This window comes from Scyliorhinus torazame, chromosome 9, assembly GCF_047496885.1.
Source record: "Scyliorhinus torazame isolate Kashiwa2021f chromosome 9, sScyTor2.1, whole genome shotgun sequence".
Taxonomy (NCBI): domain Eukaryota; kingdom Metazoa; phylum Chordata; class Chondrichthyes; order Carcharhiniformes; family Scyliorhinidae; genus Scyliorhinus; species Scyliorhinus torazame.
Window position 1 is genome coordinate 77494242 of NC_092715.1, and position 23170 is coordinate 77517411.

General features: G+C 45.5%; 1 protein-coding gene across 3 annotated transcripts in view; it reads left to right on the top strand.

The window, feature by feature from the left end:
• rasgrf2b (Ras protein-specific guanine nucleotide-releasing factor 2b) overlaps positions 1-9092 on the top strand; it is a 465843-nt gene extending 456751 nt beyond the window's left edge. For all 3 annotated transcript variants that reach the window (XM_072516189.1, XM_072516187.1, XM_072516188.1), the window contains 2 exons: positions 6654-6722; positions 7910-9092. In XM_072516189.1, coding sequence (XP_072372290.1) covers positions 6654-6722; positions 7910-8002 — 162 coding nt within the window. In that variant the 3' untranslated portion in view covers positions 8003-9092. The remainder of the gene's footprint in view (positions 1-6653; positions 6723-7909) is intronic.
• Positions 9093-23170: the final 14078 nt, after the last annotated feature.

Consider the following 23170-nt stretch of genomic DNA (forward strand, 5'->3'; position numbering starts at 1 on the left):
AGCTATGAGGAGCGATTGAATAAACTCGGGTTGTTCTCACTGGAACGACGGAGGTTGAGGGGCGACCTGATAGAGGTATACAAAATTATGAGGGGCATAGACAGAGTGGATAGTCAGAGGCTTTTCCCCAGGGTAGAGGGGTCAATTACTAGGGGGCATAGGTTTAAGGTGAGAGGGGCAAGGTTTAGAGTAGATGTACGAGGCAAGTTTTTTACGTAGAGGGTAGTGGGTGCCTGGAACTCACTACCGGAGGAGGTAGTGGAAGCAGGGACGATAGGGACATTTAAGGGGCATCTTGACAAATATATGAATAGGATGGGAATAGAAGGATACGGACCCAGGAAGTGTAGAAGATTGTAGTTTAGTCGGGCAGTATGGTCGGCACGGGCTTGGAGGGCCGAAGGGCCTGTTCCTGTGCTGTACATTTCTTTGTTCTTTGTTCTCTCCTGCTCCTCCACCTTAGGAAATTCCAGCTGGTCCAGAAAACACATCATTCTCTCCTTCCCATCCGGGGGCTGAGCTTCATATAATCTTTCATAGAATGCCTTGAACACTCCATTCACCCTCTCCGCTCCCCGCTCCATCTCTCCCTCCTCATCTCTCACTCCACCTATCTCCCTCGCTGCTCCCCTTTTCCTCAGTTGGTGGGCCAGCAACCTGCTCGCCTTCTCCCCGTATTCGTACTGTACACCCTGTGCCTTCCTCCATTGTGCCTCTGCAGTACCCGTTGTCAGCAAGTCAAATTCTACATATCGTCTTTGCCTTTCCCTGTACAGTCCCTCCTCCGGTGCCTCCGCATATTGCCTGTCCACCCTCAGAAGTTCTTTCAGCAACCGCTCCCGTTCCCTACCCCCCTGCTTTCCTTTATGTGCCCTGATTGATATCAGCTCCCCTCTAACCACTGCCTTCAGCGCCTCCCAGACCACTCCCACCTGGACCTCCCCATTATCATTGAGTTCCAAGTACCTTTCAATACACCCCCTCACCCTTAAGCACACCCCCTCGTCCACCAATAGTCCCATGTCCATTCTCCAGGGTGGACACTGTTCTTTTTCCTCCCCTATCTCCAAGTCCACCCAATGTGGAGCGTGATCCGAAATAGCTATAGCCGTATATTCCGTCCCCGTCACCTTCGGGATCAGCGCCCTTCCCAAAACAAAAAAGTCTATCCGTGAATAAACTTTGTGGACATAGGAGAAAAACGAAAACTCCTTGCTCCTAGGTCTACTAAATCTCCAGGGGTCTACTCCTCCCATCTGCTCCATAAAGTCCTTAAGCACCCTAGCTGCTGCCGGCCTCCTTCCGGTCCTGGACCTCGATCTGTCCAGCCCTGGTTCCAGCACCGTGTTAAAATCTCCACCCATTACCAGCTTCCCCGCCTCTAGGTCCGGGATACGTCCTAACATGCGCCTAATAAAGTTGGCATCATCCCAGTTCGGGGCATATACGTTCACTAAGACCACCGCCTCCCCTTGTAATTTGCCACTCACCATCACGTATCTGCCCCCACTAGCCGCCACTATGGTCTTTGCCTCAAACATTACCCGCTTCCCCACTAGTATGGCCACCCCCCTGTTTTTTGCATCTAGCCCCGAATGAAACACCTGCCCCACCCATCCTTTGTGTAATCTGACCTGGTCTATCAGTTTCAAATGCATCTCCTGCAGCATAACCACATCTGCCTTAAGTTTCTTTAGGTGTGCGAGTACCCGTGCCCTCTTTATCGGCCCGTTCAGCCCTCTCACATTCCACGTGATCAGCCGGGTTGGGGGGCTCTTTACCCCCCCCCCCCCTTTGTCGACTAGCCATCCCCTTTTTTAATCCAGCTCCTCACCCGGTTCCCACGTAGCTGTGTCCCCCCCAGGCGGCGCCCCCCCGCCCCACCCACCCCACCCCATACCAGCTCCCCCTTCTCCCCAGCAGCAGCAACCCAGTTAAACCCCCCCCCCACCCCCCCCGCTAGATCCCTCACTAGCGTAATTGCACCCCCCATGTTGCTCCCAGAAGTCAGCAAACTCTGGCCGACCTCGGCTTCCCCCCGTGACCTCGGCTCGCACTGTGCGACGCCCCCTCCTTCCTGCTTCCCTGTTCCCGCCATAATTATCATGGCGCGGGAATAAAAGCCCGCGCTTCCCTTTTGGCCCCGCCCCCAATGGCCGACGCCCCCAGCTCCTCCACCTCCCTCCCTCCCTCCCCCATAACATGGGGAAGAGAGAAAAGTTACAGGGTCGCAGGATTAACAGCTTAAAAATCATCTCTCCCCCCTTTTCCCCCCTCTTCGCCCCCCATATTCACCCCACCACTTTGTCTCAAACGTTCTTTTTTATAACCCACTTATTCCAATTTCTCTTCGACAATAAATGTCCACGCCTCATCTGCCGTTTCAAAGTAGTGGTGTTTCCCTTGATGTGTGACCCACAGTCTTGCCGGCTGCAGCATTCCAAATTTGACCTTCCTTTTATGAAGGACCGCCTTGGCCCGATTAAAGCTCGCCCTCCTTCTCGCCACCTCCGCACTCCAATCTTGATATACGCGGATCACCGCGTTCTCCCACCTACTGCTCCGAGTTTTCTTTGCCCATCTGAGGACCATCTCTCTGTCCCTATATCGGAGAAATCTCACCACTATTGCTCGGGGAATTTCTCCAGCCCTCGGTCTTCGCGCCATAACTCGATAGGCTCCCTCCACCTCCAACGGACCCGTCGGGGCCTCCGATCCCATTAACGAGTGCAGCATCGTGCTCACATATGCCCTGACGTCCGCCCCCTCTGCACCCTCGGGAAGACCAAGAATCCTTAAATTCTTCCTCCTCGCATTGTTCTCCAGCACCTCCAGCCTTTCCACACACCTTTTATGGTGTGCCTCATGCATCTCCATCTTCACCACCAGGCCTTGTATATCGTCCTCGTTCTCGGCAGCCTTTGCCTTCACGACCCAAAGCTCTTGCTCCTGGGTCTTTTGCTCATCCTTTAGCCCTTCAATCGCCTGTAATAATCGGGGCCAACAGCTCCTTCTTCATCTCCTTTTTAAGTTCTTCCACGCAGCGCTTCAAGAACTCGTGTTGTTCAGGGCCCCATATTAAACTGCCACCTTCCGACGCCATCTTGGTTTGTGATTGCCTTCCTTGCCGCTGCTCTAAAGGATCCACCGCAATCCGGCCACTTTCCTCTCCTTTTTCCATCCGTGTCCAGGGGAGATTCCCTTCTGGTTTACCGCACAGTGTTTTTAGCCGATAAAATTGCCGTTGGGGCTCCTATTAAGAGCCCAAAAGTCCGTTCCACCGGGAGCTGCCGAAACGTGCGACTTAGCTGGTCATCGCTGCACCCGGAAGTCTCGACAGTGATTTACATAACCAGGGTAGACTGCGTGGGACAGTGTGATGTACATAACCAGGAGAGACTGCGTGGGACAGGGTGATTTACATAACCAGGAGAGACTGCCTGGGACAGAGTGATTTACATAACCAGGATCGACTGCCTGGGATAGAGTGATTTACATAACCAGGATCGACTGCCTGGGATAGAGTAATTTACATAACCAGGGTAGACTGCCTGGGACAGAGTGATTTTCATAACCAGGATAGACTGCCTGGGACAGAGTGATTTACATAACCAGGATAGACTGCCTGAGACACAGTGATTTACATAACCAGGATAGACTGCCTGAGACACAGTGATTTACATAACCAGGATAGACTGCCTGGGACAGAGTGATTTACATAACCAGGGTAGACTGCCTGGGACAGAGTGATTTACGTAACCAGGATAGACTGCCTGGGACAGAGTGATTTACATAACCAGGATAGACTGCCTGGGACAGAGTGATTTACATAACCAGGGTAGACTGCCTGAGACAGAGTGATTTACTTAACCAGGATAGACTGCCTGAGACAGAGTGATTTACATAACCAGGGTAGACTGCCTGGGACAGAGTGATTTACATAACCAGGATAGACTGCCTGGGACAGAGTGATTTACATCACCAGGATAGACTGCGTGGGACAGAGTGATTTACATAACCAGGATAGACTGCGTGGGACAGAATGATTTACATAACCAGGGTAGACTGCCTGAGACAGAGTGATTTACATAACCAGGGTAGACTGCCTGGGACAGAGTGATTTACATAACTAGGGTAGACTGCCTGAGACAGAGTGATTTACATAACCAGGATAGACTGCCTGGGACAGAGTGATTTACATAACCAGGATAGACTGCCTGGGACAGAGTGATTTACATAACCAGGATAGACTGCCTGGGACAGAGTGATTTACATCACCAGGATAGACTGCGTGGGACAGAGTGATTTACATAACCAGGATAGACTGCCTGGGACAGAATGATTTACATAACCAGGGTAGACTGCCTGAGACAGAGTGATTTACATAACCAGGGTAGACTGCCTGGGACAGAGTGATTTACATAACTAGGGTAGACTGCCTGAGACAGAGTGATTTACATAACCAGGATAGACTGCCTGGGACATAGTGATTTACATAACCAGGATAGACTGCCTGGGACAGAGTGATTTACATAACCAGGATAGACTGCCTGAGACAGAGTGATTTACATAACCAGGATAGACTGCCTGGGACAGAGTGATTTACGTAACCAGGATAGACTGCCTGGGACAGAGTGATTTACATCACCAGGATAGACTGCCTGAGACACAGTGATTTACATAACCAGGATAGACAGCCTGAGACAGAGTGATTTACTTAACCAGGATAGACTGCCTGAGACAGAGTGATTTACATAACCAGGGTAGACTGCCTGGGACAGAGTGATTTACATAACCAGGATAGACTGCCTGGGACAGAGTGATTTACATCACCAGGATAGACTGCGTGGGACAGAGTGATTTACATAACCAGGATAGACTGCCTGGGACAGAATGATTTACATAACCAGGGTAGACTGCCTGAGACAGAGTGATTTACATAACCAGGGTAGACTGCCTGGGACAGAGTGATTTACATAACCTGGGTAGACTGCCTGAGACAGAGTGATTTACATAACCAGGGTAGACTGCCTGGGACAGAGTGATTTACATAACCAGGGTAGACTGCTTGAGACAGAGTGATTTACATAACCAGGGTAGACTGCCTGGGACAGAATGATTTACATAACCAGGGTAGACTGTCTGGGACAGAGTGATTTACATAACCTGGGTAGACTGCCTGAGACAGAGTGATTTACATAACCAGGGTAGACTGCCTGAGACAGAGTGATTTACATAACCAGGGTAGACTGCCTGGGACAGAGTGATTTACATAACCTGGGTAGACTGCCTGAGACAGAGTGATTTACATAACCAGGGTAGACTGCCTGAGACAGAGTGATTTACATAACCAGGGTAGACTGCATGGGACAGAGTGATTTACATAACCAGGGTAGTCTGCCTGGGACAGAGTGATTTACATAACCAGGGTAGACTGCATGGGACAGAGTGATTTACATAACCAGGGTAGACTGCCTGAGACAGAGTGATTTACATAACCAGGGTAGTCTGCCTGGGACAGAGTGATTTACATAACCAGGGTAGACTGCATGGGACAGAGTGATTTACATAACCAGGGTAGACTGCCTGAGACAGAGTGATTTACATAACCAGGGTAGTCTGCTGTGACTTGCAAGCATGCATCAGCGACAACTCTCCCATCCTTAAAATCTTTTACCAAAAAGAAAATGCTGGAAAATCTCAGTAGGTCTGGCAGCATCTGTAGCGAGAGAAAAGAGCTAACGTTTCGAGTCCAAATGACCCTTTGTCAAAGCTAAAATCTTTTGCTATTTTAAGGTGGAGTGGAGAACTCCTTAAGCCCAAATTGGTGAAGATTTTCTTTAGTCTTTGAATCCCTGTGGAGCAACTCCAATTTGTTAAAGTTTGATGCACCAATTATCCATCGTTTCAAACACAAGGGTCATAGAGATGTGTGTGACAAACATACACAAATTTCTCTCCTTGAAAAGGAGACAATTTAATGGAAAGTCCTTGCTATTATTATGCTAAATCTATGCACATGGCTGAGAAGTATATGCCTAATAGTGTTGTCAAGACATTGGTTCTACTGATGGGATCTTCATTCCAGGCATCTTCAGGAAATGTGCTGATGAAAAACTTGCATCTTTACTGTGCCTCATATGCGTTTTGTCACTCAGAATCACAGAATCATTACAGTAGAGAAGGAAGCTATTTGGCCCATCAAGTCTATGCTGGATGTCTGAAAGAGCATTCTACCTTGTCCCACTCCCTTGTCTTATCCCCGTAACCTTGCACATCCTTTCTTTTCATATATCCAATTCCCTTTTGAATGCCTCAATCGAATCTGCCTCCACCACCCTTTCAGGAATTTCATTCCAGACTCCAACCATCCTCTGGCTGAATCTTTTTTTCTTTATATCACTTCTACTCATTTTGAGTACTATTTTGAACTTGTGCCGTCTAGTTCTTGGTGTACTCTTGAGAGGGAACGGTTTATCACCATTTGCTCCTATAAAGTTCACTTCCTGCAGCCAAAGATCATTGTGCTGCTGTATATTACAACCTTATTTACAAATATTGATTTGTGGACTTAAGGATAGAAAATACAAATTCTATTTTTGCTCTTCTTAATTAAAAATAATTGTGACTGATAACTGAATTCTTTCACCTAGATATCACATATTATCAGGGAGATACGACAATTCCAACAAACCCCATACCGAATAGATCATCAACCAAAGGTAATCTTGTGTGTACTGTCCATTTTCAGTACCGTTTTAAATTTTGTTGCCAAATTAGATTTTGTTGGATTCTAGATTCAACTGCTAGTTTCAGAGAGACACATTTAGATTAGAATTCAGTTCTGGACTGTATGTATTGCATCAAATGTCAGAGGTAGGTGTCTGACAATGCCTAACCAGCATGCAACTATGTTAACAATATTTTAAGTAACCTTGTGTGGTGGTGCACAGCTATTGTTCGAGTTGTCAATTTTCGACAAGAATACTGAAAAAAACGTGGGGACTTCTTCACGAAAAAGGACAGGCAGTTCGGAGGGTAGAGCACCCCAATGGCCCCATTTAATCTTCAAGTGGCTGATTGTACAGCAGTGTCAATTTATGTGTGTAGTTAGGAGCATATTGCATTTATGATTTTGTGCATTGTACCCATTGGACTACAGTTGACAACCCTCCCATAGCACTAATCCACCTACAATAAAGCTTCATGGAAGCTGACTCAAGAGTGTGGTTTTGTTGCTGTATTCTCAGGTTTTCACAATTTGTTTTTAAATTTTAGAGTACCCAATTATTTTTTTTCCAATTAAGGGACAATTTAGTGTGGTCAATCCACCTACCCTGCACATCTTTGGGATGTGGGGGTGAAACCCACGCAGACATGGGGAGAATGTGCAAACTCTGCACGGACAGTGACCCAGGGCCGGGTTTCGAACCCGGGTCCTCAGCGCCGTAGGCAGCAGTGCTAACCATTGTGCCACCATGCTGCCCTTAGGTTTTCACATTTAAAGAAGTGTGTTTGAAAGAAAAATCTTAGACGTGTCCACCAATATGACACTCGGGGTACCATGTACTGGATTTAACTTACTCTTCTAAAGAGCAGCATCAACCCACATTCTGAGAGTTTTCTTATCTGGCAGTACTATTATTAATAGCCAACACTTATAAAGCAGGCTGTGTGATGAAAAATTGCTGAAGAAATTTATGTTTAAATTTAGAAATATGATAAAATCCACTCAAAAGCAGCAGTTTCCAAACATATGTCTAGTTCATGTCCCACTGCCATCAATAGTCCAGTCTGTTTCTCCAAGCACTGATTACACTTAAATTGGTTGTTCAGTGAAATACAATACAGCCACATACAATTGTTCTTTGCATTACTATTTTTGACATTTACCTCCTTGCTGTTGTAGGTCATTCAATACTTACTTGACAAGTCAATTATTATGGATGAAGATACACTGTATGAGCTTTCCTTAAAAATTGAACCTAGGCTCCCTGCATGACAGCCAGCATTTTTGTGGCTGCAAAGATTCAGCGGCTTAGTATGACAACCCAGAGTGTACTTGGCATGCCGCATGGAGTGTGACTTATCTACCCTGGAAAAATGTGAGCGTTAGTTTTCCTAAAGGAAAGATGGAGCCTTACAGGAAGGATTGTCTGCCTATCACACATTGGAAGATGGTGAACTTCTGCTTGGGGTGAAAGTTAGTCATTCATATCCAGAAAACCTGACATTATGAGAAGAGCATAATTTCTGCAGAATGGAAAAAATGAGAAGTCAAAATGAAAGTCATTATTTATAAATTTTTTAAAAAACAAAGATGTTATAGTGTGCACAACAAGTGGCAGGCATTGAGATAACTATGTTCATCTGGAAGCCTGAACATACAACGGGACTCAAATTATTTTCTTCCTAGGAGCTATTTTAGTAACAAGCGGCTTGACTGGCTGTTGGGTAGGCTTTTGCTTATCGCACTTGTGTGGTACAGGGGTGCTGAGTTACCTGTCGATCTACGAGACATGAAAACTGAAGGATTTTCGAAACCTCTGTGAGAAATCTATTCCTAAGTAATACCCATGGAGAACGCAATGTTGAGTATCACAGAGCAAAGCGTGAGCGATGGCGAATTCCATTGCTCTTCTTAGTGGTTTAAAGAAACTGCTCCTCAAACTTGAGTTGAAAAGATTCAGATATCAATGTGAAATGATGCACAATTCTAATGGCATGAGCTTTAAAAACATCAGCTTACTGTAACTTTGCTGCTTTTTTGCACACATGATACCGTTCATGAACAGGTAATCCTAAAATAGTAATTTAAGGGTTTCGCCATTCTATACTTTAACAGGCCTCGGCTTTGTATGTTGTAATGTATTCTGGAATGTTCCGTAGTAAATTTCTATGTGGAATGTTGAAAGTTTTTAATATGCTGATATTTAATCACATCATTGAGTTGCGCTAAGTACTGTGTTATAGGGCTTGCTATGTTTTCCTACTCAAAGTCTTAAAAACCTCTCCAGAAATCTAGAATTAACTCTGCCACAAGCAAGAAGCGGGTCTATGTGAATAATAAACTTCTTATGATTTTAATAGTATATTACAACATGTTTCTGAAAACTATTATTACTTGATAATCATGAAAATGATTTTTCCAACAATTTAAAAAGCCATGTGTCCTCAATGTTAAGGGTTTTGATCAAGACCGACTCCTAAAAATCAAATTTCAAAGGATGTTTTGAAAATGAATTGATTCAATGAACAATGGGTGACATTGGGCTGGATTTTGTGGGTCCCGGCGGGGTAAGGGAGATGGAATGGGAAGTGCGTTGTCCTTTTGAGTCCTACTCCCCGCCTTTACAGCAGGTCGAATCAAGTGTTGGCTAGCCAATTAACAGGCGGCCGGTGTGAATGCCAACCAATTAGCGCTGGGATCGGAGGGCTGTTCACCCAATCAGGCATCGAGGGCAGGACATCTGGCAGGAGAGCTGTTAGAAAGTGAACTTGAAGTCAGTTCCAGCCACCATTTTAAAGACCCACTTCCCTCCCATTCTCTTGTTCGTTGTTATGTCAAAGCTTAAGAAATAAAATCTGCTAACAGCCAATTATTGCCACCTCCAGCAGCAGACTCCTGCTGCATGCAACCATGGTCTTATTTAAAGGTCTTTTCACCTGCCTTTGTGCCACCTTCTCATACCTGGTGTAACTCATTCCTAATGTATATCCCATGAGCCTAGTGGAAAATGTAGTGGGTAATGAAAAATTGCGGTCAATTGGCTTTTTAATAAGCTTATTAATTGTTTTCTTTTTTAAAAGACTTCCAATTTTGGCATACACTCACCTGGCATATTTTGTCTTAATTAATTTAAGGGATTTGGGCTCGCTGGCTGGGCCAGCATTTATTGCACATCCCTAACGTCCCTTGAACTGAGTGACTTGCCAGGCCACTTCAGAGGGCGCTTAACATTGCTGTGGTCTGGAGTCACATATAAGCCAGACCAGGTAAGGATGGCAGATGTCCTTCCCTAAAAGGGAAGAAGTTTTTATGACAATTGACAATGGTTTCATAATTAGACTTTTAATTCCTGATTTTTTATTGAATTCAAATTTCTTCATCTGCCATGATGGGATTTGAACCCGGGTCCCCAGAGCATATCCTAGGTCTCTGGAATACTAGTCCAGCGACAATGTGGTGGGGTGACCTTGGACTGCCAACCCAATGTCATCACACCGTATTTTACACAGCGAGGGGTGGGCAGCCAACCCGATTTGCGCCATAGAATCTAGCCAATAGATCTGGCCAATTGGCTTCGCTCCACAATTTTCGCACATTAGCCATCGATGTTATGTTGAGGCCTACTGGTATAACATTTTAAAAGGACCTCTGCAGTTAAGGTTAGTTATATGATCTCACAAATGATTTCTGGAGAAAATACTTCACTGTATCTAGCTGCACTAATATGAATCAATGTGAAAGATTGTCGAATCTGGACCAGCAATTTAGAGGCTTGGTAAAGACTCATTATGATGGAGCATTCTTTCCTTTCACTCTAATACTAGAATTTATGTATCCAGCTCTCCAACAAAAGATCACTATTACTGCCAAGAAAGTAAGTTAACATATCAATATGATTACAAGAGCATTTATATGATAATGTGTATCGTACTGACATGGAGACTGGATCACAAAAATGTATTTTAAGGTAAGATATTATGAAAAAGTGTCCTTCATGCTTTAGGAAAAACATATTTTGTAAGGAGGGAAAGTACAATACTAGGGCTATTTATTTATCACATTTAATAAAGCAACTCTCAGGGAATCATCTCTATAATGTACTGAAGTCAAACAGTTGCAGATTATGATAATTTTAAAACCTTTTAAAATTTCCGACACAATATATTTTATGTTAGGTTAAATAACAATGGTTGTTTGATCTGCAAGTTTCAGTAGTCCTCTGTTTGTATAACGGAACTATTTAATTACGTAGCTGCAAATATGCTGTCAATGTCAAAGAAAGCACGTTTGGCAATATGTAGTCATAACAACCAACGCGCAAAGTAGTTAGTGACTCCTCCAATAGTGATAGAATATGAGACACAATTATAGAGTGTGATGGTAAATTCAAGTTGTTGGGGGAGAATTTTAACAATGAGGAGCATCTGCATTTAGATTTGAGTCAGGGGGTTAAATTTAATGAAGATGTCAAGATGTCTAGAAGCCAACCCCATCATATCTGCTTCTGGGGTTAGCTCTGGTGCAGTCATCTGTGTTTATGTAAACCCCTCCCCCAGAGAGGCGCACAGCAATTTCAATATTTAAAGAAGTATATTCCAATGGTGTTTTAGCCAGCATTTAAATTTAACAGTGCATATATGGGTTTCCCGAGCTTCCTAAAATTCGCCATTGAAACCAAAGCAGAACAGAATGGCAATTCATACATTCATTAAAAGCCAGGCATATGACATCTATAAACACTCAGTGCTCACAGTGTTTTCTTACCTCCTTGGAAAGGGTTTATCGAGAGTACTTGTGGTGAGACACAAACTTGTGCACTTTGCAGAAATTGAGACACTTTTCAGGAAGGACAGCGTAATGTCCCACATAGATTGGACCTCTGATGGTGAGCAATGTGACTGGCCATCAGCAGTTGCATCAGAGAGATGGACAGGTGGTCAGCCAAGAAGGGAACAACAGAGAGGAGAGCAGTAGAAAAGCACAATTTGTGTAAAGGAGTGTATAGTCAGAGACCTGGGGAAGATTCCCCACGTGCCACTGTGGCATGTTTATCGGTGCTAGGAGCTAGTTCACCGTTGGCCGGCGGCGGGATCTCCTGGTCCCGTCACTGACAATAGGATTTCCCACCGAACCTCCCCCTCCCCCCGGGCGGCAGCTAGGAGATAAAGAGCTACCCTATCAAACTCAGCTGTTGACACCCATGAGAAATCCCATTAGTGAAGCAGAGAGCTGGCCTTATGAGGCCTGATCTGTCATTGAACAAAAAGTCCTTCAAAGGCGTGGGTGGCTCTGGAGGCCTTCAGTAATCACCAGCCTAGTATCCAGCATGACCATAGTGTGTTTCACTCATCACTATTCCACAGCAGTGAGGATTGAAGCTGCAGGAGGAACAAGGTGCAGAATACAATTTATCAGCATTAAAATGCAATCAGGAGATACAGGGCGCGATTTAATGGCCTCATTGCACCCGTCTTGGGATGACGCTGTTCAACTGAGCTTCGCGAGACGTCATGATCTAGATCTCACTCTCACTGGGCAAGATCCAGATCAGCGTATTTAAATGAATCATTAGGCTAATTTAAATATGGATGCACCGGATTCTCCCAGCGCCAGGGACCTATCGGCCTCAGCAGGGCGCCATTTAGTACTGGTCCACACAAATGTGGACCAGGAGTAACGGCACCTGGGGGGTCTCCCAGGCCTGTGGAAACCCCTGTGTGGTCTGGAACAGGGCAGGAAGGCACTTTGGCATTCCTGCTGGCACCTTGGTCTGGGCGTGAGGAGAGCCATGCCCATGAACGGGGGGATATGAAGGGTGGGGGAGGGGGGTGAAAGGCGGGTATGAAGGGGCCACATCAAGGTTGGGGGGGGTGAAGGGTGGAAGCCCAAACGGGATTGGGGAGGCCTGAAGGGGTGGCCCTCAGCGACTCCATAGCGGGGTGTCCTCACTTCTGGGGGTGGGGGGGAGATTTAACACTCAATGTGTGGGGGTGATATTGTCCGTAGATGGGCGGTGTGGGGGACCCTCAATCTCACTTAGAGATAGGGGCACACTTACAAAATGACGCCCTGTTATCTGAGGAGTGGGTCTGACCGGCAAGTTTAGCACCCCGCTGTTGAAAAAAATGTCTACATGTGAGCTAGACCAGGGAGAAACTCCCCAAGGCCCAGACAAAATGTAGGTGAATCAAAATCCGACAGGAAACACGCTGTCAAATCCGCCCAAAATTATACTTCAAAAGTTTTTGGTTGAATTCCGCCCACAGAATGCAGAAAACTTTGATGAGCTCAAAGCAGCATTTGCTGCTCACATTACTGTCTGGGATGTCAGAGATCCGCTCACATTACTGTCTGGGATGTCAGAGATCCGCTCACATTGCTGGCTGGGATGTCAGAGATCCCCTCACATTGCTGGCTGGGATGTCAGAGATCCGCTCACATTGCTGGCTGGGATGTCAGAGATCCGCTCACATTGCTGGCTGGGATGTCAGAGATCCGCTCACATTGCTGGCTGGGATGTCAGAGATCCGCTCACATTGCTGGCTGGGATGTCAGAGATCCGCTCACATTGCTGGCTGGGATGTCAGAGATCCGCTCACATTGCTGGCTGGGATGTCAGAGATCCGCTCACATTGCTGGCTGGGATGTCAGAGATCCGCTCACATTGCTGGCTGGGATGTCAGAGATCCGCTCACATTGCTGGCTGGGATGTCAGAGATCCGCTCACATTGCTGGCTGGGATGTCAGAGATCCGCTCACATTGCTGGCTGGGATGTCAGAGATCCGCTCACATTGCTGGCTGGGATGTCAGAGATCCGCTCACATTGCTGGCTGGGATGTCAGAGATCCGCTCACATTGCTGGCTGGGATGTCAGAGGTCTGCTCACATTGCTGTCTGGGATGTCAGAGATCCCCTCACAGTTGATAATCACTGCAACTGGATTGATGTAACAATCACCTCGCTGGCTACTGTCCTTCACTAGCCCCTCGCCACCCCATTGATTCCCCAATTCCATCCCCCACCAGTTCCATTGTTTCAAAGCAGTTCTGTAAGCAACCAGTCACCCCATTTCACACCCCATTAACCCCAAAAATTCATGTCAACTAATTCATCAACAAACAACTTAAAAGGTGAGTTGCCACCTGACAACTAACAATATCAACATGGGAAAATTATGCAAATTAATACATTTTATAAGATTCTAACAAAGAACAGAAAATTAACAATGGAACATTTTCTACAAACCATATCCATACCCCTGTAAAGGTAGGTTTACCCTTCTTTTTCTTACAGCTCCTACATGGTTCCACCCCTACACCTTTAGTAGAGATGGAGTCTGCCTGCTCAGATACCTGCTCTAACAGTTGAGGTGCAGTTTGCCAATGATATCGGAGTGTTGGAGCCAGTGAAGGCTACATTAAAGATTTCTCCACCAATACAGAGACTGACTTAGCTATCGCGAGAGACAGGAGCATGTTGGCTACTAACTGAGGGATGTGGAGGGGGAAGTTGCAATTAGTGAGAGGTGGGAATATTTTGAGTGGGGTTCTGCTTCCTTGTCCCCTTTCTCCATTAGCACTCTTGGGTCAGCACATATCACTCTTATCATTCAGCTGGAGAACAGATCATTGACACACTGTTCAGACAAGTTGAGGTGTCTCTCATCCTATTCAAGGCACTAGATGTGTTGGCATCCAGAATCTGTACAGCCATGGCCAAAGTCAGTATGGATTCATTTGACTGCAGCAATTGATTCCACCTATGGAGGAAGATTCCCACAATGCCTTGTGCTGTCAACCCACTCAGGCTTGAGCTAAACTCTTCCCTTCTCTCTGCAATTATAGACTGCATGCCTGGACAACCAGTCAGTACATCATCTTCTCAAATTGTCTTTCGTCTGCCACAGGTCCTTCAAGTAGGAGGTGATGTGGAAGGACAGTGAAGACTCTTCGAGGAGGTCACTCACTCTGAGGGTGCACCATCTCATGACTCATACACACTGTCTAGATAGGTAGTTGGATTGTCACATGGTGAATCATACATCAGCAATGAGGAAGAGTAGATGTTGCAGACTGGGACAGCAGTGGAGAATCCCCATTGAAGGGTGCCAGGTGCACTCAGCTGGATGCAGATGCTGGGCCTCTGACAGTTTTTCCAGCTGAACAGCATAATTTTGGGGAGATTAGATGAGTCCATCTCTATCATGAGTGGCATGATGTCTCAGGTCTCTGCGTTACTGTCTCCATGGAAAGAGTGGACTGCTGCATAGAAATTCAGATTAAGTAGGCAATTGAGTGAATGCTGGTCCACTCCCCAATCCACTCCACCCTATTCCTGTTACCTAACTTGCACATCCCTGAACACTAAGGCGCAATTTAGCATCCACCTAACCAGCACATCTTTGGACTGCGGGAGAGAACCGGAGCACCCGTTGGAAACCCATGCAGACACGGGAAGAACATTCAAACTCCACACAGACAGTCATCCAAGGCCGGAATTGAACCCGGGTCCCTGGCACTGTGAAGCAGCAGGGCTAACCACTGTGCCACCTTGATGAACCTATAGTAATTGCCTTTCGGTCGATGAAGACTCGTTGATGATTGTGGGGTGCTTTGATTGCTGCTTATATGTAATCTATGACTCCCAGGACCTGGGGAAAGACAGCCTGAACAGCAAATCAATAACAAAGTGCACAGACATGGCATGGCCTGGAAAATTTGGGAGCATCAGATTGTGAAAGTTGAGAAGCACTAACAACCATTCCCCCAAAGCAGCCAGAGGTTAAATTAAGAACTGTGATGACTACTACTAACATCTGGCCCACCTGGCAAGAGGTTCTCGTCTTCTGCAGGCTGTGAATTTCAGAGCCTGTGAGGAATAAGTCCAAGGAATAAGGGTGCCTGTGAGTAAACTGACTTAAAAATCACTAAAAATTACTCTAACAAACTATTCCGAGCCACTTAATAGTTTAATTGGTGCAAACTAGTCAATTTGTTAGTAAATTAAATCGTTTTTGATATACCTTTTAAAATCCGTCAATTTGTGACTGTGTGCCAAAGAAAATAAAGGTAGCTTGAAAGGTCTTCCCTAAGCAGGGAAACGTCAAGCTGGGACATGGTCAGCTTGATAGGAAAGTCCAAGCATTCTGGCATATTGGTGTTCAGTTAAATCCAGAAAACTAATCCTCTGCCTAAGTTCATGATGTTGCCTCCTGTGAGCCGGAGATGCATGCTCATTCCCCGTACTTCCTGCAATGTGGTAAGTGATTAAGGAGAAAGCAGTTGCTGCTCCTCTTGTTCCTCAGCTGAGATCCAAGGTAGAGCAACTCAGAATAAGCAGCTCCCCTGATCATCGGCACCTGGGAAGTGCGGATCACAAGCAAAAAGTTTCAAGGTAATAGAAATGACCTCTGAAGGGTGACAGACTGGCACAGTGGATAGCACTGCTGCCTCACCTCACCAAGGACCCAGGTTCGATCCTTGCCCCTGGAGTTTGCACATTCTCCACGTGTCTGCGTGGATCTCACCCCCACAACCCAAAGATGTACAGGGTAGGTGGATTGACCACGCTAAATTACCCCTTAACTGGAAAAATTTAAAAATAAAACAGAACTGCCTTTCAAAATAATAGAAATCATTGGCAAAGAGCTAAAACCCTCAGAACAACCCTGTGAGCAAAAGCCTTTCATCTAGGCAAGGAAGCAGCTATCAAATCTCAGCATTTTCTTGCCTCTCACTTTGTTTTCCCCATCAAGTTCCGGGAAACCTGGGAAATTTGTGTACACTCTGTCAAATTAAAAATTATTGAGCTAAAAGAGCAGGGAGCATGGTGCACTTGCCTGTTTCATGGGATTTTCCAGTTTGCTGCAGGCTTTGCTCAGGTTAAAGAGGAAGTCGGTGGATTTCTGACGGTTTCCTGACACCAGCAATTCCAGCTGTGTTCATCTTCCATCTGCACAGAAACCCACCCATTTTAACAAAGGTAAATCTTCCATCTCTCCTGTTTGGTAACTCACTTGACTATGGAAGTAGGAACAGAAAATTACATGGGAAGAGGGAGAATGAAAATCAAGTGCAAAGAATGGAGAAAACAGACTGCAAATAATAATTGCGGGGTAGAGTTTCCACTTGTTTCTGCTCAGTATATCAGTGCAACCCAGGCAGAATTGACCAAACCGGCACAAAGGAGCTGAGAATTTCAAACGTGTGGGATACTCAAAACAGTGCACTGACATTCATTTTCCAGCAATTTTTAGACTCTCTCAAGATTCAATTCACTTGGATAAATTCCGACCCCAACATTGAACATGTCCCAGCTTGAGGTTTCCCTGCTTAGGGAAGTCTTTTCAAGTTGCCTTTATTTTCTTTGGCACACAGTCACTAATTGACGGATTTTAAAAGGTATATCAAAAACGATTTAATTTACTAACACATTGACTAGTTTACACCAATTAAACTATTAAGTGGCTCGGAATAGTGATTTTTAAGTCAGTTTACTCACAGGCACCCTTATTAATGCTGCTTAATTATGGTAATAAACCCAGTTGATGCTGTTTTAACAAAGCAACCCAAGCCACATCAGACACATCAATGAATATATTGTCAAAGCAGAAAGAAGAACAATTAGGTTCCATTACACTGCCTATTTGCACAGGTCTATCAAAGATTTTAGTTTGCGATTCAGCAAATTAACTTCAGGGAAAGCTTCAAATATAACCAAACAGCACAATCTCAAACGCATTTTCGACCCAATTCCCCCAAAACAGAGAAGCTCCATGCTTTGCTGTTGAATTGCCACAGGGCTGTGGTTTGGGAGTTGTGGAAATTTTGTTGATTTAAAAAAATATATACATTTTAGTCTAAATTCGAAATGCCAATACCGTAATTAGAGAATTATACTGAGGTCACCAGCAGAGAAAACCAAAGTGACAAAGAATTATTAACACAAGCACTAAGGATTGCTGTCATCTTAGCTCGGAGGTCGATTTAATTTCCTAACAGTGTCAAGAACAGTGACTCAATCCGTTTACTAGTCTGATACAAATGCTTTCTTCAGTCTCATGGACTGGGAATTTCCTAGTACCTGCTCCTACTACACTGCTGTAGCAGCTGTAGCATTGTCAGAAACACAATAGGCGCTCTTTAAATGCGCATAGCCAACCTTTTCCAGCTCACTCTCAGCGAAGGTGCTGTGGGAATAGCTCCGAGGAAATTCTGACCCACGGTATTTTAAACTGTAAATGTCACAATCACCAGTCAGGAGAAACTGGAACTTTCAAGGTAGCCTTAACAATTAGAGCTAATTGCAGAATTATTTTAATTGTTTTGGTTATTCTCAAAAAGATGAGACGATGAAAATGTCTCCTTAAATAGAATTTCTTAAAACTGCATAAACATAATTTTTATTCAGAAAATGTGAACATAGAAACTGTTTTATTGCGTTTGTTAAAAAAAAATGAAACATTCTTACTTTAAAATGCTTTACAATTAATGTTATAAAATTGGAAAGATGCAGAGGATTATTTTTCTATGCCCTCCCCCTGAACTCTTCCCCCCTTTTGCCCTGCTACCTGACCTATCATGAACCCAGATCCAAAATGGGTGCAGTGCATCCAGTCTACACAGTTCTAGTCTCGGCACAAGTATGAGATTTGTTAGGCCAGTATATTTGCAGTGCCCTGACATGTCCATCACCCTGGTCAAATAAAACACAAGAACAGCTTAAGGACTGACTGCTATTCGCTGAGCGTTCTGGGTGGTGTTGCAAAAAGCACCTAGGTGCAAAGATCATTGTGGATGGCTTACCTTCATAATCCCTTCTTACTTGCTGTCTGATTCCTTCAGGTTGTTCACTGAGAAGGCCAAATTATAGTTTCATCACATGCCTAAGAATCCTTTCAACACAGATGAAGACAACAAGAAACTGCGGTGTGAGAGCTGGGTGCATTCCCTGCCTCCATACCACAATGGGTGTCCTTGACCTGCACCGTTGTAGGTACAAACCCAAATGTGCATCTTAGAAGAAGCCCTGGTAATTGTGGGGCAATGCAGAGGGAAGGCGGACACAGCAATATTGATCTCTGCCCCAAAATCCCACACTTTACATCTGGAGAACAGTTATCTGACATGGCACAGTGTATCCTCTCAAATGCAACATCTCAAAGTTTGCAGATGATAGCAAATTATGTGGGAGGGAGAATTGTGACGAGGATGCAGGGATCATACAGCAAGATCTGACCAGGTTGGGCGAGTGGGCAAACCAATGGCAGATGCAGTATAATTTGGATAATTGTGAGGTTATTCATTTTGGAAGCAAAAACAGGAAGGCAGATTACTACTTGAATGGTTGTAAATTGGGAGGGGGGAGTGTGCAGTGGGACTTGGGTGTCCTTGTGCACCATTCACTGTAGGTAAGCATGCAGGTTCAGCAGGCGGTAAAGAAGGCTAATGGTATGTTGGCCTTCATTGCAAGAGGTTTCAAGTATAGAAGCAGGGATGTGTTGCTGCAATTGTACAGGGCCTTGGAGTGTGGCCTTGGAGGCCACACTTGGAGTATTGTGTGCAGTTTTGGCCTCCTTCTCTGAGGAAGGATGTTCTTGCTCTCGAGGGAGTGCAGCGAAGGTTTACCAGACTGATTCCAGGGATGGCGGGACTGTCATATGAGGAGAGATTGACTAGGTTGGGATTGTTCTCGCCGGAGTTCAGAAGAATGAGGGGGGATCTTTGCGCAGGTCAAAGAGACACAGCCTGAGTGAAACACATCCAGAGTAGGAATTTGGAACTTGGTTATTTGGTGCAGTGAGGTAATTCGGTGCAGAGTGGGAGAAGGTGCTTTTTCCTCACTGTTTTGTTCTCTCTTTCTTCTGGCCTGTAACCTTTAATCAGCAGGGAGAGAACCAGAGAGCATCTGAGACCCTCGGAAGGTAAGTAAGTGATTTTTACTCATTTTTACTTTTATTACCTTTTCAAATTGTGTGTGTGTGTGTGGGGCGGGGGGGACTGAAGTGACATCACAGAAAAGCTGTGAGCTGATTGGCTGGTTGGGAATTTACACTAAATATAAAAAATTAAGCATTGGTAAACTAATTAAACATAATTACTTAATTATAATTTAGAGGGGTGCCTAAGCCAGCGATTGGAGAGTACTGTATTTAGCTTTCACATATATAGTAGAAATCTAGTGCTAGGAAACATATAGTAACTTTTTAAAAAAAACTTTTAAGTTTAATTTACTAATTAATTGACGCAATTTCAATTAGAGGGGTGCAGTGCTCTGACTGTGAGATGTGGCAGGTCCGGGAGGCTTCCAGCGTCCCGGATGGCTTCATCTGCAGGAAGTGCACCCAACTGGAGCTCCTCACAGACCGCATGGTTCGGTTGGAGCAGCAATTGGATGCACTTAGGAGCATGCAGGTGGCAGAAAGTGTCATAGACAGCAGTTATATAAATGTGGTCAAACCCAAGGTGCAGGCAGAAAGGGCAGGCAGTCAGTGCAGGAATCCCCTGTGGTTGTCCCCCTCCTGAACAGGTATACCCCTTTGGATATTGTTGGGGGGGATAGCCTATCAGCCGGAGCAGTGGCACTACGGCTGGCTCTGATGTTCAGAAGGGAGGGTCAAAGCGCAGAAGAGCAATAGTCATAGGGGACTCTATAGTCAGGGAGCACAGATAGGCGCTTCTGTGGACGTGAAAGAGACTCCAGGATGGTATGTTGTCTCCCTGGTGCCAGGGTCCAGGATGTCTCCGAACGGGTAGAGGGCATCCTGAAGGGGGAGGGCAAACAGGCAGAGGTCATTGTACATATTGGTACTAACGACATAGGCAGGAAGGGGCATGAGGTCCTGCAGCAGGAGTTCAGGGAGCTAGGCAGAAAGTTAAAAGACAGGACCTCTAGGGTTGTAATCTCGGGATTACTCCCTGTGCCACGTGCCAGTGAGGCTAGAAATAGGAAGATAGAGCAGCTAAACACGTGGCTACACAGCTGGTATAGGAGGGAGGGTTTCCGTTATCTGGACCACTGGGAGCTCTTTCGGGGCAGGTGTGACCGATATAAGAAGGAAGGGTTGCATCTAAACTGGAGAGGCATAAATATCCTGGCCGCGAGGTTTGCTAGTGTCACACGGGAGGGTTTAAACTAGTATGGCAGGGGGGTGGGCACGGGAGCAATAGGTCAGAAGGTGAGAGCATTGAGGGAGAACTAGGGAATAGGGACAGTGTAGCTCTGAGGCAGAGCAGACAGGGAGAAGTTGCTGAACACAGCGGGTCTGGTGGCCTGAAGTGCATATGTTTTAATGCAAGAAGTATTACGGGTAAGGCAGATGAACTTAGAGCTTGGATTAGTACTTGGAACTATGATGTTGTTGCCATTACAGAGACCTGGTTGAGGGAAGGGCGGGATTGGCAGCTAAACGTTCCAGGATTTAGATGTTACAGGCGGGATAGAGGGGGATGTAAAAGGGTGGCGGAGTTGCGCTACTGGTTAGGGAGAATATCACAGCTGTACTACGGGAGGACACCTCAGAGGGCAGTGAGGCTATATGGGTAGAGATCAGGAATAAGAAGGGTGCAGTCGCAATGTTGGGGATTTACTACAGGCCTCCCAACAGCCAGCGGGAGATAGAGGAGCAGATAGGTAGACAGATTTTGGAAAAGAGTAAAAACAACAGGGTTGTTGTGATGGGAGACTTCAACTTCCCCAATATTGACTGGGGCTCACTTAGTGCCAGGGGCTTAGACGGGGCAGAGTTTGTAAGGAGCATCCAGGAGGGCTTCTTAAAACAATATGTAGACAGTCCAACTAGGGAAAGGGCTGTACTGGACCTGGTATTGGGGAATGAGCCCGGCCAGGTGGTAGAAGCCTCAGTAGGGGAGCATTTTGGGAACAGTGACCACAATTCAGTAAGTTTTAAAGTGCTGGTGGACAAGGATAAGAGTGGTCCTAGGGTGAATGCGCTAAATTGGGGGAAGACTAATTATAACAATATTAGGCGTGAACTGAAGAACCTAGATTGGGGGAGTTGTTTGAGGGTAAATCAACATCTGACATGTGGGAGGCTTTCAAGTGTCAGTTGAAAGGAATTCAGGACCGGCATGTTCCTGTGAGGAAGAAGGATAAATATTGCAATTTTCGGGAATCTTGGATAACGAGTGGTATTGTAGGCCTCGTCAAAAAGGAAAAGGAGGCATTTGTCAGGGCTAAAAGGCTGGGAACAGACAAAGCCTGTGTGGAATATAAAGAAAGTAGGAAGGAACTTAAGCAAGGAGTCAGGAGGGCTAGAAGGGGTCACGAAAAGTCATTGTCAAATAGGGTTAAGGAAAATCCCAAGGCTTTTTACACGTACATAAAAAGCAAGAGGGTAGCCAGGGAAAGGGTTGGCCCACTGAAGGATAGGCAAGCAAATTTATGCGTGGAGCCAGAAGAAATGGGCGAGGTACTACATGAATACTTTGCATCAGTATTCACCAAAGAGACGGAATTGGTAGATGTTGAGTCTGGAGAAGGGTGTGTAGATAGCCTGGGTCACATTGAGATCCAAAAAGACGAGGTGTTGGGCGTCTTGAAAAATATTAAGGCACATAAGTCCCCAGGGCCTGAAGGGATCTACCCCAGAATACTGAAGGAGGCTGGAGAGGAAATTGCTGATGGCTTGACAGAAATCTTTGGATCCTCACTGTCTTCAGGGGATGTCCCAGAGGACTGGAGAATAGCCAATGTTGTTCCTCTGTTTAAGAAGGGTAGCAAGGATAATCCAGAGAACTACAGGCCGGTGAGCCTTACGTCAGTGGTAGGGAAATTACTGGAGAGAATTCTTCGAGACAGGATGTACTCCCATTTGGAAGCAAATGGACGTATTAGTGAGAGGCAGCATGGTTTTGTGAAGGAGAAGTCGTGTCTCACTAACTAGATAGAGTTTTTCGAAGAAGTCACAAAGATGATTGATGCAGGTAGGGCAGTGGATGTTGTCTATATGGACTTCAGTAAGGCCTTTGACAAGGTCCCTCATGGTAGACTAGTACAAAAGGTGAAGTCACACGGGATCAGGGGTGAGCTGGCAAGGTGGATACAGAACTGGCTAGGTCATAGAAGGCAGAGAGTAGCAATGGAAGGATGCTTTTCTAATTGGAGGGCTGTGACTAGTGGTGTACGGCAGGGATCAGTGCTGGGATCTTTGCTGTTTGTAGTATATATAAATGATTTGGAGGAAAATGTAACTGGTCTGATTAGTAAGTTTGCAGACGACACAAAGGTTGGAGGAATTGCGGATAGCGATGAGGACTGTCTTTAGATTTAGATTGTTTGGAGACTTGGGCGGAGAGATGGCAGATGGGGTTTAATCCGGACAAATGTGAGGTAATGCATTATGGAAGGTCATTTTTAGTGAATGGTAGAACTCTCAAGAGTATTGAAAGTCAGAGAGATCTAGGTGTACAGGTCCACAG